This window comes from Pongo pygmaeus, chromosome 17 (assembly GCF_028885625.2).
Source record: "Pongo pygmaeus isolate AG05252 chromosome 17, NHGRI_mPonPyg2-v2.0_pri, whole genome shotgun sequence".
Taxonomy (NCBI): domain Eukaryota; kingdom Metazoa; phylum Chordata; class Mammalia; order Primates; family Hominidae; genus Pongo; species Pongo pygmaeus.
The window spans coordinates 29,127,038-29,142,721 of record NC_072390.2 but is presented as its reverse complement, the minus strand read 5'-3'; the positions used below and the strand labels follow the sequence as shown (position 1 = coordinate 29,142,721).

The window sequence follows — 15,684 nt, the reverse complement described above, 5'->3', positions numbered from 1 at the left end:
TACATAAATTGTTTAGCATAACACTTTGCAGCCCCAAGTAAGTATGTGCTATTAATAGTAGATAGTTATTATCATTGATATTTCTGGCAATATGGTTGCTAAATTACTGTACTGAAAATATGCTGTATTTAATCAGAAGACCTATGTTTCAGTCCCAGATAAGCTTACCAGCTTACTATTTCCTCATCTATAAATGGCAATATTATGATGAGAATAATGTCTGCTTTGCCTAAATTACAAAATTATGGGAAGCTCCAAAGGTTATGTATGTGCAAACTATAAATGGTTAAATGGATTAAGGTATTTTCTACTCTACTATATATACCCAAATGAAAGAAACTCAAGTGTAAGCTATTCACCTCCATTTAATGCACCATGAATATAATACTACTCACTCTATTAGCACAAATAAAAAAGGAATATATACGGGTTTCCAGTAATGGTGACTTACTGTGATATTGTGAGTATGACTCTTTACAGTTAATATAACATCTATATCTTACTGTTATAAAGATAACTCTTGCAAACATCTAGCAGTACATATACAAATCTCTCAAAATAAAAGCATGACTCTCTACTAAAAAATGTGAACATAAATAGACTATTTCTACCACTAAATCATGCAGTGGAGTCATAGATTTACTAATTATAACCCTGATACAAAGATTAATATAAGAGTAAACATGTTTTTAAAAAATAATCAAAAAATTGGGTTGCAGTTAAGGAAAAGAAAAAATTATCTAAATTGTTGGGCAATATCTAACCAAATTTGGAAGCTTATCAAAGTTAATTTTATATTTTTCACTTGAATTACAAGAAGTCTGGATATATATAAATATATGTGTATATATATTACATATATATAAATATATGTGTATATATATTACATATATATAAATATATGTGTATATATATTACATATATATAAATATATGTGTATATATATTACATATATATAAATATATGTGTATATATATTACATATACAAATATATGTGTATATATACACATATATATAAATATATGTGATATATATACACATATATATAAATATATGTGTATATATATTACATATATATAAAATATGTGTATATATATTACATATATACACACACACACACACACACACATATTTCTTTTTTTTTTTTTTTTTGAGACAGGGTCTAACTCTGTCACCTAAGCTAGAATGCAATGGTGTGATAGCTCACTGCAGCTTCTGCTTCCCAGGCTCAAGTGATCCTCCCACCTCAGCCTCCTGAGTAGCTGGGACTACAGGCACATGCCACCACACCCAGCTATTTTTTTTTTTTTTTGTATTTTTTGTAGAGATGGAGTTTCATGATGTTGCCCAGACTGGAACTCTGGATATTCTAATGTGACAAATGTTGCTTGTATAAAAAAATTACAGAAGGCCTGTCCAGAGCTCAATGGTGGATGGCTTGACTGGAGTCCAGTGGAAATTACAGCCCTGATTTTCACCAATTTAACCCCTATCACTATTTTTGGACAGGAGCCAAGTAAAAGTTATTTCTCCTCAACATGCAGAAGAGGAAAGATAGAATGTAAATATTCTCCATCACCTGTACCTAATAGCTAGTGATTTCAAGAGCAAAGATTTGGGTTAGAGAAAAGGCAGCCTCGGGACAGTACTACAAGTAAGCTGTGGAGACAGTTAAAATATGTTTTATCTGTACATAATTAACCTACTTATCATTCCTTGTCGATTCCTTTGTTCTCTTTTTTTCCCTCGCCCTGGAATTTAAGACTGTGAACAGGATGCCATGGAGACGAGGGTAGACTCGAAAAGGGAATGAGTGCTAATACAATTTATCCAAACATTATTAGGATGATTGGTTAGGAAAAAAGTGGACAGATATTGGAATGCAAGGATGACTTTGGTCTTGAGATGTAAAAGCAAAAGTGGGATTGAGGATTCATGATGTGTAACATACACCTCCTGCCCCCACAGCTAATTACAGGTGACATAGGATTTGGCAGAACAGTACAACCTGGGATTTGTCTGCTTGATTATCAACTAACATTCTCGACTCCTTCTTTCTATCTGTAGTAATTATTCCCATTTGATATATTTCAGTGCAAAGCTCCTTCACAAATAATAAAGCACGTAACAATTAGTTTAAAAGGCTAAACTCCTAAGAGGAGTTCAAGATAGGGAGGCAACATATCTGTGTTTGCTAGAAAGAAAAGCTTAGCTAACCTCTGAGAGCAATCATTTTTTTTAAGGCAGTTCAAAGATCTGTTTCATTTCTGTGATTTTTGACATTGAGGATGAATGTCTAAAATATTTACAAGTGAAACTGACTAGGTTTTTATTTGAAAAAAATACAACAGATTGTAGCAAAAAGATTAAGGGCGAAGGGATGTACTGGTGTCTATGATTCTGGAATAAATAAGCACTGTTCCTTGGAAATAGTCAAAAAAGAAAAAATTCTCTCTTAACCAGGAAATGGGAAGATATTCAAGCTCTCAACTACATAAAGTTGTAAACAGTGTGGGTGTGAAACAGCAGTAAAGAACAACGAGACCCTGTGAAGTTGCAACAAGGGGAGTAGGTGTATAGCAAATAATAAAAATGCAAGATACAGCTATAAAAATAGAGAAGCGTGTGTATCCATAGGAAATAGATCATGCAATAGAGAGAAGCACTAATCTACAATCATGAGTGCAGAGATCAAGTCAAAATATTCAAAATTTAACAAAAAATGAAATGTCACCCAAATGCTCTAAAATAACATGTGCATGAATAAAAAAAAAATCCACAGCCCAGGATGTAAAACCCATGTGAAAAGTGTATCCTATGAGCCAAATTCTCCAAATAAACTGGTGTCCCCTGGGAAGAGAAGGAGCACCTCCCCACCTGGGATGGAGGTGCAAATGCTGGCAGTGATTTCAGTGGAAACTGTGCACCCACAGAGAGGCCTGTGTGTCTTTGTTTTACACCTGCTGAATGCAAAGAGCAAGGCTCTGAGGTTTAGGAGAAGCAGTCGTCCCTTCAAATCTTGCATAGTCAGGGTCTAGGGTGCTCAAGGTCTTGAACATGGTCGCCTTTTGCCTGCGGTAGGGTCAGGAAAACGCCCATTTCTCATCTCTCTGTCTAGCCTTTCTTGGCTCAGTCTCTGTCTGGCCTCCAGTTATTTACTTAGTGTTAGACTTTTCTGTATTTATAATTCCCAGCATGGAGAACAGAGCTTTTTGGAGAAAAGATGTTATTTAAATAGTTTTACTCATTTAGGTTAAAAAATAATCACACAAGGCTGTACTTGCAGCTCCTTAGAATATAGTTATATGTAAACAAAAATGAAAACTGGTATTTAGAATCACAAGTTTACATTTAGGAACAGAGGGAAGATGTGTTGTCAATAAATCAAAATGGAAACTATTCTGTGTAAGAAGAAATCATATCTGAGGCACATTTGTATTAAAGATGACAAAGACAAGTAACAGATAAGAGAGGAAATCTTGATATGACTAAGAAGATACAGATACTTGTCCATGTACCAAAAGAGGTAGTATCTATGAAACGATTCAAAAGAATAAAGACTTTTTAAGATAAAATGGAATGTTTTGGAATGGTACAAATGAGATATACTTTCTACCGCTTACATACAATACGTACATTTAGAAAAAGGTAAATTCAGATGTTTAAGGATGAAGCAAAATAAAATATTTTTTAAAGGAAGATCAAGGCTTAGATGAATTTTATCAGCCCAGCGAACATAATAATATCCAGAAATAAAAATAATTCTTTTGAAGAAAGAAATAGAAACTATTACTATTAACAAAATTGTTCTTTTACTATTCTACATGGTTTATTTTCTGGCTCACCTTTTCAAGAAGTTTCTTACCTGGGCTGACTGTTCACCTTTTCATGTTTTCCATTGAAGTTCAAACTACAGAGGCTTTTTGATTTTGAATGTGAAGAGTCTGATTCCAAATTTGCCTGTGTTTGTTCTCTCAAACGATCATGAAGTGTTGCCTCCTTTTTCAAGTTCATGTCTGAATACGGGCAGCCAAAAGCACTAGTTTGTATAAAAATGAGAGCACAGTCGTCAGTATATAGTGATAAATCAGGGATCCATTGTCATTAGAGCAGACTTACACCTAATATTTAAAAATTGCATAGAAACATTCTTCTTTCCCCGAGCACACTCAAATAATAGTTTCTTTTCATATTGCCTTTTGAGAAAATCTCAGGTTTTAGAACCACAGACACTGGTCAACAAAGACTTATAGATAGATTCATCAACACATACGGCATTTACAATTTTAGAAACTTAAAAATCTAAGAATAGCATACAGATGTACTTCCAATGGAACAATGCAAATGTCACATAACACTTCACTCAGTTTGTATCCTCAATATGCATGCCCTGGTTTGACTGTATCAGAAAAGACTATGGGTAACTAAGCATATTTACTGGTATCAGAGAATATTGCATTTTCATTTCTTAATATTCATGTATGCAGAAACACTCTATCTGCAGTTCTGCTTAATCCTCCGGAGCTTTGCTGGGAAGTTTTGTGCTGGGGTGTGAAAGGATACCTTGTAGGTGAGAGAGGAGAGGCCCAAGCCCAGGTCTGCTGAGTCTATTATCTCCCCTCACAAGTCCTGAGTCCTGGATGTTATCAGAACCCAATAGCAGTCTATGGGCAGAAGGATCTACCAGGGCCAATGACCTGGTTCCTTCTGCAGGCTGATGGGCTGTCTCCGTTAGATCCCTGTGCCCACGTCCCTGTCTCCAAAGAGGCCCCAAACCTCTGCCGCTGCTAGAAATGAGGTAGCTACACCAGGGAAGACACACCCAAGACAGGTCACTTGTACATTACCCTGGGGAAGGTACTTCCTGCCAGAGCTTCAAAGATTCTCCTCAGTGAAATGAGAAAAGGAGATCCAACTCATAAGGGTTGGTGTGACCCTAAGAAATCACAAACACATGCCACACACACACACACACACATCATGAAATGGTAGCTGTTATTGCCATCACAGTGTTATCACTGGCTACACCTAGAGGAGCACGTGGTCAAATTCATCAATATCGAGGCAGTCGAGTCTTTTCTGAGCATTCACTTCCTACTCACTATAAATTTGCTGATACATAGTACAAAATAAATCCATTCTGAATACATGAAAGCTTTCTTTTGTTTTAAGGTCATGATAAAATTGTGGACTAGAACATATTTCTGGTCCACAATTTTATCATGAGTCCAGCGAACATAATAAAAATAAACTGGATCTTCTAGAGAAGGCTATGTGCATTCTAACCCCAAAATGACTTTAGTACCAATATCTAGAATGGACTCTGGAACTGAGGACAGGAGGGCTAAGATGATATCAGCCTGGCCCAGCATGATCTATACCTGTATCAGCAACCTTTGCTACAGACAGAGGGGCACCTTTACATGCATGTTCTATAATTTGTAATAATCAGTATTGATCTATTGTTTTATTAATCTATTCAGGCATTGATTCAACAATCCATAAGCATCTGCTACATGCTAGGTACTTTACAGAATATAAATTCAGTGAAGACATTAAGACATATGTACCAAAAAGTACAATTTATAATAAGAATTAAAAAGCTACCCCTTTTGAATGTATGCTATAGGCCCACTATTATACAGGGTGTTTTACATGTATTATTTCTAATGAATATATATTTTTGACTGAATACCCAAAGGTATTAGCATATTTATTTTACTGGTAAGACAACAGGCTCACACAGTGTAAGCAACTTTACCAAGGCCTCATGGCACTTTCTTGGGAAGTCCCAAAACAAATCACTTAACTATTGGCACTAATCAGGCTGAAGAAGGGGGACATGTTTTTTTGTTGTTTTTTTTTTATTTTTTTTGAGATGGAGTATCACTCTGTGGTCCAGGCTGGAGTGCAGTGGCGCAATGATCTTGGCTCACTGCAAGCTCTGCCTCCCGGGTTCACGCCATTCTCCTGCCTCAGCCTCCCAAGTAGCTGGGACTACAGGTGCCCACAACCACACCCGGCTAATTTTTTGTATTTTTAGTAGAGACAGGGTTTCACCGTGTTAGCCAGGATGGTCTTGATCTCCTGACCTCGTGATCCGCCCACCTCGGCCTCCCAAAGTGCTGGGATTACAGGCGTGAGCCACCACACCCAGCCGGGGACATGGTTTTTAACACCATCAAAAAAAGAAAATATGAAGGAAACCATAGCATAGTCCTTGTGCAGAGAGACCCAGAGGCAAGTATTTACAGGCTAATGCAGTCTTGGTTTGCCCTGGTTGCTGGTGGGGAAGAGCAGGCCAGCATACGCTTGAGTCCTGGGATGAAGCACCATTCCCAAAAGCAGCAGAGCAAGAGCGATCTGGTTAAGCTGCACCGTATGGGATTTAAGGAAAATTTCAGAAAGAACTTTCTGTAGGCAAAAGTTGGAAGGCATTAGGCTAACTTAAGCGAGACTGAGAAATATCTTTTTCAAACACAGCCAAGTTTTCATTAAGATACTATGACTCAGAAGTTTTGCTATCCATCTAGCACACACTCCCAATTTGAGTTTTTTAAATGATCATTATAACCATGAATTTTTTTTTGTAATTTCGTGTCACTACCCCTATGTGGTTCATGCTACATGGCACTAATGCTGCCTGTTCCTAAGGCTTATCTGTCCAGCGCCTGTAGATAGCTACCACAGACCCCACCACAGTGAGCTGTTACAGTCATCAGTATTTGCTGATGTCGAGAGATGTTCTGTTTCCCTCAGTCTTCATTCATAAATCAGTCTCTGGTCATTCAATCATTCACTGATTTCTAATTTCCTTCTAGTTCCTTTTTTGTGTCTCTGGTAGTAAGGAAGGCAAAATCAAATGGAACCCCAGAGCATTGCTAGAATGGAACAATTCCTGATTCTATGAGGCAAACCATGTGACTTATCTGCACCATTTTGAACCTCAGAATCTGGGTTCTGAGAATCTACTGTGACCAAGTTGCAACACTGCACTCACTTGGTTCTTTGCAGAGAAATAGTTACATTAAGGAGATGGCATCCCAAACTTTTGCCTGCCTTCTTGCAAACTCAGACTCTTACTGGTGCTTATGTGCATGCATGTATGCATGCATGTGTGTGTGTTTAAGACATGTATGATTCTGCATAAATATATTCACACTGAAAAGAAGAAGACTGAAGTCGACATCCTAGGTATGATAAAACCACTTTAAAACTACTTTTGAAAGCTTTGGATTTAGCCAAATGTTAGGGAAGTACTGTTCTGACATAGTCTCTTCAGAAAGTATTTGAGCTAAGCTGAAGTTTCTGTGACTTAAAGTTCTGTTGGTCAAAGTAAACTGTCAGTGTCTGATTGGCAGGGAGTAATATATTCAAATTCCAGTTGGTTGACTATGCATGGAGACAAGCAAGCTTAGAAACTGCAGGCTGAGAAGGGAGTGCTGAGCTGCAGTGTCTCTGCTGGAGTCCTGGCTCTCTTGATTGAGAAGAGCATTTCTCCATTCCTCCTTAATTCACAGAAGAATCTGTCATTCGCAGGAAAGGAAGAGACAGCAGCAGCTATTAGCTTGACCCACACAAAATTGCAGTTTTTAAATGTCAAAGACAGTTGAATATCAGAAATTTTGTATGGTTCTGCCAAATAATTTACCAAAAATGTCAGCCCCAACCTCATCAACAGTGAAGCAGGTAAAGAGAGGATATACACTAAATAAAAAGTTGCCAGACCATTGCAGACAAACTTTTAAAAGAAAAATTTTTTGACAGATACAAGTAGTCCTCTTTCTTTATAATGGAAGGAAACAGTGACTAGAATTTAAAAGACTAGTTTTGTTTTAAGAATATGGAAGCATAATTTTTAATATCTGATGACAAATGAAAAAGTAAATTTTACTCATTCTAAGAGCAGCATTCCTGAACATGTTTCTGTCTCTGAGTTTTAATGACGTTAGGGCTTGCAAAGCAGCAATATTGAGCCCCTGAGGCTGGACCCCTGCATTTTGGGTGGGGTCCAGGAGGCTCCTCAGACTGAATCTTCTCTCCTTTCCACGGCAGGGGTACCTGATTCCACCAGTTGGGACAGTTTCCCTGTATTCCCAGGACTTACCTTGATGTGAGGTCACAGGTAATCCATTAAGCCCAGTCCTCCATTTTAAAGTCCAGTGGTTCCAGCTGAAGCAGTGCCCGGGTCTGATGTCTGTGCAAATGCCATGCTCAGAAGCCCTAGTCAGCCTTGTGGGCTCCGGTTCCTCTAACTCAGCATCCGCTTTGATCCCTGTTTCTAAATGTCTTGCCCTCTGCTTTGACTAGACTCAGGTGCTTTTCTGATATGGACACCCTAAGTTTCTACTTTGTTTTTGCCATCCCCTTCCCATGACACAACTTCTGCCTCTTACTCTTAAACCTAGGATGTGAGGCTCCACTTCCCAGATGCCACCTGGCCAGTCTTCTATGTGCTTCTCACCCTGAATTATTCCCTGCCAGGTGCTGTGCCCGCCAATTGGGATCCCTCCCTTCCTCTTGAACTCTTCCCATGTGGCTCTGATTCCAAGAGTCTAGATGGTGATTACTGTTGCCAAACCCCTTGGATACCAGATTCTGCTCCTCAACTATACTCTCCTCTTGCATCAACAATGTTTCATTTTCTCCTACCCAGGCAGGAGACTTGATTCCCACTTCTCTCTGAGAGCCCTGTTCTGCTAAAATGGTGGGTGGTGCTCTGTGACATCCTGGAGATGGACAGTTCACAGCAGGAGGTTATAACCAAGTTGTCACGACTTACCTAAGGGTAGCTTCCCAGCCTGTGTGCGGCTACACCCTCAGGTGACCAGTGGCCCCTGGGGCACCAGAGTCCCAGACCAGTCCTTCTAGCCTCCAGCAACCTCTAGGCTCTAAGCCCCCTCTTGTTCCCAAACACCATCTGTGTGTTTTTCTCTGTGACATGACTTTTAAAAAGTTGGGAAGCACGACAAATTTAAGCAAAACAGCAAAGATGTAATAGCCTCTTGAGTGCTGTAGTTCAAAACATAAATAAATAACCCGGAAGTCAGCAGTATTTTGGGAAGAGTGTCAAGTCGTTGACAACCTTTCTTGTGATCCTGAAAAGTAAAGTCACCCGAAATAGGCAAGTATCTCCCAAGAGGGGCTCAGATGTGGAAACGTGGCTTCCTATAGTCCAGGAATTACACACACAGACTGTAAAGGGTTCTCTAAATGCAACTAACTCACCCCTCCATGAAGCCTACAGTATTTTACGGTTTAGTCTCAATTATTTTGCTAACCAATTATATTATTTTCCTTCAAGAGGCAGATAAGACAAGACTGAAGAATCCTCTCTTAACTGAGAGGTCAGATTCTAACAGGTACTGTGTCTGGGTGGGTCGGGGACATCTCCACGTGGAAGCCTTTATGGAGGAGAAGGTAGGAGGCCTCCCAGAACCAAAGGACAGGAGGAAGCATGAATAGTCATGCCTGTCAGATAACAAGAGAGGGCACTGAGACTTGGCGGAGAAAGGGGCTCAGCAATGGAAATGAGAAGGAAGAGGTATATGCTGCGTGCCTCACCATGTGGCCTCAGGTCCTGATGGCAGCAGCAGGCAGCTCTTGTGGAGGATTCTGGAAAGCTGCACGCAGCATGGTTACCTCCCGCCCCGGGAAAGCAACGCCTTCCCCGCACGCTGTTTCCCTCCCTGCCCTTTCACTTCATAAAAATAATCCGCCCCATTTCAGAACTGTATTGTCTTTAGTATGCAGTAGTCTACTCTCACACAGTATAAGGATGTTAAGTGAACATCTTTTATTCTTAGAAAATACTGATTGGCCAAATGGCACCAAAAGACATAATAAATACCAAAATGCACATTATTGAAGTTATGGAACAGTGATAGTACTTTTCATCTGATGAAATTGTTGCTGATTTTACCTCTATGAAGAGTAACAGCAAGTACAGATAATACATGTTGGGATATGGACCGGGAGGTAAGGGCCATCATGACATTTAACGTGTGTTGAGGATGTGACATGATTTTTATTATATTGTCCTCAAACACAGACATAGGCAAAACCTAAATTTTTATACATCTATATCTATAGGTATAGATATAGATATATAATGTAAATATATATATATGGAGAGAGAGAGAGAGAGGAGATTTTCAGGTCTCAGGGTCCATTTTCTTCAAATTCCCATGGCTTTAAAATGAGTTTACCTAAGACATTTTTCTCTTATTGCAACTAACTTTTGTCCATAAAATAGCTGATACTGTCACTTAATTGTCACTTTATGTACTCAAAAATTTAGTATACACAGAGTAAGAAAAAGTATAAATGCTTTTTAAAGATTCATAAGAGTCAAAATAAATCTATATATCTCTATCTATCTATCTATCTATCTATCTATCTATCTATCTATGACTCAATGAGTTCAAAGAGTTGGATGAAATGCATTTGATTCTAAAAATACATTTCCCTGGGTTAACGCAGCTTGTGAAATCCTGGATATTATAATCTTCTGAATGTGGCCACTTAGGAAGCTGGAAGATAATTACTACCTAAATTAAGCATTGTAATCCATTTAGTATAGTGGTGAAAAGTGTGGAGTTTAGAATTAGAGAAAATTGGAAGAAAGCTACTCGCTCTATAACCTTGGGCAAGTCATTCAACTCCTCTGTTTTCCATTTCCTCATCTATAACATGGTGATAATAATATCTTATAGGGTCTTTTCTGTGAAAACTAAATGAGATAATCCATGCAAGGCCTCACATAGTGACCAGCACAAATTAAATGTTCACAAGTTTTTAATTTTAAAAAGGCCTATTCTGATACAAAATACTAATTGTCCCATTTATTGTGGTTATTGTATTTTTCAATTCTAAAATTTCCATTTGGTTCTTCTTTTATTTTCCATTTCTTTGGTAAGACTTTCTATTCTGTCATTTGTTTCACATTTATTAAAATTGCTTGTTGAATCATCTTTATAACAGCTGCTTTAATTCTTGTGAGATGATTCTCACATCTGTGTCATCTGTTCATGGCCTTTTCTCACTCAAGTTGAAATTTTCCTGGTTCTTGGTATAATGAGTGATTTGGGGTTGACACCTGGATGTTTCGGGGATTATATTGTGGGACTCTAGCTCCTATTCAACCTTCTGTTTTGGCAGGCCTCCTTTCACACTGCTTCAGCAGAGGAAGGGGGGCACTTCCTTGTAGTTGCCATGTGGAGGTAAACATCCTCCCTAGGCACCCCTGGATGCCACCCTGGCTGACAGGACACAGATCCATGTGGCTTCCATTGGCACCAGGTGGGGAGTGGGGGAGCAGTGGCCCTGTTAATGTTGGGCTGCAGGGAAAGTCCTGACTCCACTGGCCTCCTACGATACCACCCTAGCAGAGCTGGGAAGGGACACTGCACTACCACTGGATGAGGGGGTAGGCTCCCCGTGTGATCTCCACTGATGCTGGGGGCAGGCTGTAACCACCAAGCATGGATGAAAGCCCCATTTCCCACTCAGCCTTTGCCTTTCATTGGGGGAGAGGAGTTGGGGCCCCTTGTTCCAGATCCACACTCAGTCTTCCGTGGGGATGAAGGTGTTTCCTGGGGTGTTTGGTCAGAGAAAGGTGGTTATTGTCTAAAGTTTCCATCTTGCTACACTGCCCCTTTGCTGGTCCCTTAACTAGAGAGATAAGCCTCTTCTCGGGGCTATTTTTGCCTGTTCCATTGGCTTTTCCAGGTTTTCCGCTTCTCTAACAACCAGTCCAGGATATATGAGGAGAAAGAAAACACAGGGATCTCACTACTGTGCTGTTCCCTGGGTCTCCAGGTCCCCAGCCGGTCTGTGTCCTTCTCTCCACCTTTCAAAGTCTTCCTCTGTTTGCCTGATGTATAATGTCCAGGTTTGCGTGGGAGGAATAGAGAAAAGTATGTCTATTCCCCTTTTCTGGAAGCAGAGGTCCCCTAATGATCCTTTTAACGTTAAGGATTTTATTGGAGACTCCTCCTGAACAAGCACCCTCTCTCTACTTCTCTTTCTAAATGAAGAACTTGTTCTACTTAACTAAAGCACCCACGAAGCCTTGTGGTAACAAAAGAGGCTTTCAGTGCAGGCCAGACTGAGTTTCAGTCCTGCTTCTAAGGCCAATCCTTACCCTATCCAGCTCACAGTTTCCTCAGCTGCAACCTGCAGACTCGAATCCACTCATGTGTCAGTGTAAGAGTTGCTCTGAATGGAGAGGGCTAAGTACATTTCATGGCATATGTGCACTCAATAAATGCGATTTCTCTCCAACTCTAATTTATCTTTCTATAATTCATCTTCTGTTGATTACAGGTATTCAATTTTCACATTGCAGAAGCATTCCAGAAAGAAGGAGCCATTATTTTTTCTTCCTTTCCTTCCACTTGTTATAAATATGTGCCCTTAGACCGAAGTTGAAATTCTTTTGCATGACATTCAAAGAACCTTTCCATCTGACCTCAGGCCACCTTTTCAAGCCATTTCCAGCTTCACTCCCTATAAAACCTAAGCTCTGGTCACATTAAAATAATCACTGCCCTCCAGTTTTAACACACACCTCCCAACTTTTATTATATTTTCCTAATTATATTATTGTTTGTATATATCCATCTTCACTACTATAACTAAATTTCTTAAAATCAGAGGCTGTAATTTTTTATCAGTGTGAACTGAGTAAAATTGGGCTATTTCATGTTTCAGCAGCTCAGCAGCCCATCAGAGTCCAAAGAAATACCAGTCATGTATCTGGTATATGGCAAATTATCTATTTATTGATGTCACTCAAATTGATGCCAAGCAGGATTTTAAGCTTAGACATCTAGAGAAAAGCCTTCCCATATCTCAATCAGCACAGAACTTGTTCTCAGTCTCTCATCTTACTCCCTTAATCAGTATCTCCAAACTCAGGCCATGTTTGTTCCTCTCTTTCCAGTCCCCCTGTTTAGCCATCCCAGGTCAACTTCTTCCTCTGGGGAGCTACCTTTGTCCTTCTAAAAAGATTAATCAAGCCTTTCTCACATTCTGACACCTGTATCCATTTTCTAGAAGAAACAACAAAAGCCCAACTGCAAAACTGGAGAACTAGCTCCATCCTGGAGAACATTTATCTTCTATCACAATTTAGCCCATTGGGCTCCTGATATGGTTGTGAAAATATTCACAAATTTGAAAGTGTAAAGACTAGAGCACATGGCAAGAAGATGAACTCTGCAGCTGGTGCACACAGAAATAGATGAACATGAAGGGCAACCTCCATTGGAGCTATGAGCTTAGTCATTTCACTAATGTCTGCTCAAGTACCAAAAAGTCAAACCCAAGATGTGATATTTAATTGGTATGCATTAAGAGATACCCTTTAATTGGGCTGGCACATTATCTATGCTGTTTGTTACAGGTAGTATTTTCAGCAAACTAGACAGGAAGGAAAAAATGCATTAAGAGTGAAGGTGAAAGAGAGAGCGAGTGTGTGTGTGTGTGTGTGTATACTACCCTTCCTCTAGAGTATCTTAGTGTATGATTACTAGAAACTTCCAAGGTATAAAATACACTCAAAGAATGTAATAGCATGCTATGTAGCAACACTAATGGCCTTTACAAAATTTATGCTTAAACCAGTTTAATGTACTGTAAGTAATTTGTCTAATTTATGCATGGAGAAGATCTGATGAATAGAATCTGCAGTTTAAAAATTTTTACCAAAACTCTAACTACACAGTTAACATTAAGCTCTAAATTAAACAAATGAAGTGATTAAAATGCTACATTACTAAGTCAATCGAAACAATTATAGCGATAAGTTTGTGTTTGTTATTAAAATGAACATTTTCTTAGTATATGCAAATTGTTTTCACCTTTTTAATTGTAACATTTTGGTTAAGTGGTATGAACATGTTAAGGTTATTTTTAATTGAAATATTCTAGTTTTAAAAATATTTTCTGCAAAAGCCTTTAAAGTATGTTTTTCCTCTTTTTAAAAAAATGCATTGTTTTTAAACAAAATGTCACAGGAGTGAAAGCATTTATCTTGGAAAGTTGTTCAAAGGACACCTGGAAAATAACTCAAAATGCCTTCAAGCACAATTTAAAAAATTATTCATGAATTAAAAGTATGCATTTTGGCAATGAATCATAATTCCATCTTTTGGAAGGCCCTAAGTTCAATACACTGAATTTAAATGAAATTGTTAACAGTTTCCTGAATATGCATGAGAATATGTTTACATAGGTATATATTTATGTATACCCGCAAGCATCTAACCTGTGTGTTAAACATTCATATTGAGCAAATGTCAACAGCACCCTGAAATGTTTTGAAAATTCTTTCTCTTAAGTGATAAATTCACAGTTATCTTGACAAACCTATGCACTGAGATTAGAAGTGCAGTCTGTGTGGTAGAAAAAGAAAAGCCAGACTAGCCCATCTTTCAATTGCCTGAGCCGAGTGTTCCCAAACACTAACAGCTACAAGAAGATTTGCAGAGGTCCTGCTGCCCTCCCCACAAGCCATGCTCTGAGGAGTCCCGTGGGGCACTGCAAAAGCATGCATTTTGGATCTCAATTCAAAAGGTGGCCCAGCTCCTCCTTGGGTCAGAGTTAAAAGAAGAAATAACAAGTATTGGTGAGGATGTGAAAAAACTGGAACCCTTCTGGTGAGGATGTAAAATAATTCAGCCTCTTTAGAAAACAGTATAGAGGTTCCTAAAAAAATTAAAAATTACATATGATCCAGCAATCCCACTTCTGGATATTTATCCAAAAGAACTGAAATGAGCACATCAAAGAGATATTTGTACACTCGCATTCATTGCAGAATTATTCATAATAGACAACAGGTGGAAAGAATCTAAATGTCCACTGATGCACAAAAGGGTAAAGAAGATATGGTATATACATACAATGGTATATTATTAAGCCTTAATAAAAAGGGAATCCTGCCACGTGTGACAACGTAGATGACCCATGAGGACTTTATGCTAAATAAAATAAGCCAGTCACTGAAGAACAAATACTGCATGGTTCCACATATATGAGGTATCTTATGTAGATAAAGACTTAAGAAGCAGAAAGAATGGTGGTTGCCAGAGGCTGCAGGGAGGGGAAATGGGGAGTTGCTGTTCAACAGGTATAAAGTTTTAGTTACCAAGATGATTAAGTTCTAGAGATCTGCTGTATAACATTGTGCCTATAGTAAGCAATACTGTATTTGTACATTAAAATATTGTTAGGAAGATAGATCTCATATTGTTTTTACCACAATTGAGAAAAAGAAAAAGGTGACCTTTTATCATTCCATAGTCCTCAAATAAACACTGATTTGTAGATTCAAATATGTATAGATATATTCCATATTAAAGAATTTGGTTGCCAATTATATTCTTTCCAAATTAATTAACACATTGAAGGCAAATGTATTCTGTAATTTAGAGTTTGTAAAGCAATATTGTCCTTGATAGAAATAAGAGTCCAAATTAGAAATCTTCATGAAATCTTAAAGGGAGCTCTTTAAAAACAGCTGTTTTAAAAAGACAAAACAACCCTGAGATATTAAAAGATTGGGGGCATTAATATAATTGGTGATAAGGACGAACATCTATTTCTTTCAAGAGAATATGATCAATGTTACTTTTTCTACCATACACTATTCTAAAATATTATTCAAATAATTGGATT

The 15,684-nt window shown here is 38.4% G+C and overlaps 1 protein-coding gene across 6 annotated transcripts in view; it reads right to left on the bottom strand.

The window, feature by feature from the left end:
- L3MBTL4 (L3MBTL histone methyl-lysine binding protein 4) overlaps positions 1–15,684 on the bottom strand; it is a 462,348-nt gene that overhangs the window by 131,958 nt on the left and 314,706 nt on the right. For all 6 annotated transcript variants that reach the window (XM_054460568.2, XM_054460567.2, XM_054460572.1 and 3 more), the window contains one exon: positions 3,866–4,039. In XM_054460568.2, coding sequence (XP_054316543.1) covers positions 3,866–4,039 — 174 coding nt within the window. The remainder of the gene's footprint in view (positions 1–3,865; positions 4,040–15,684) is intronic.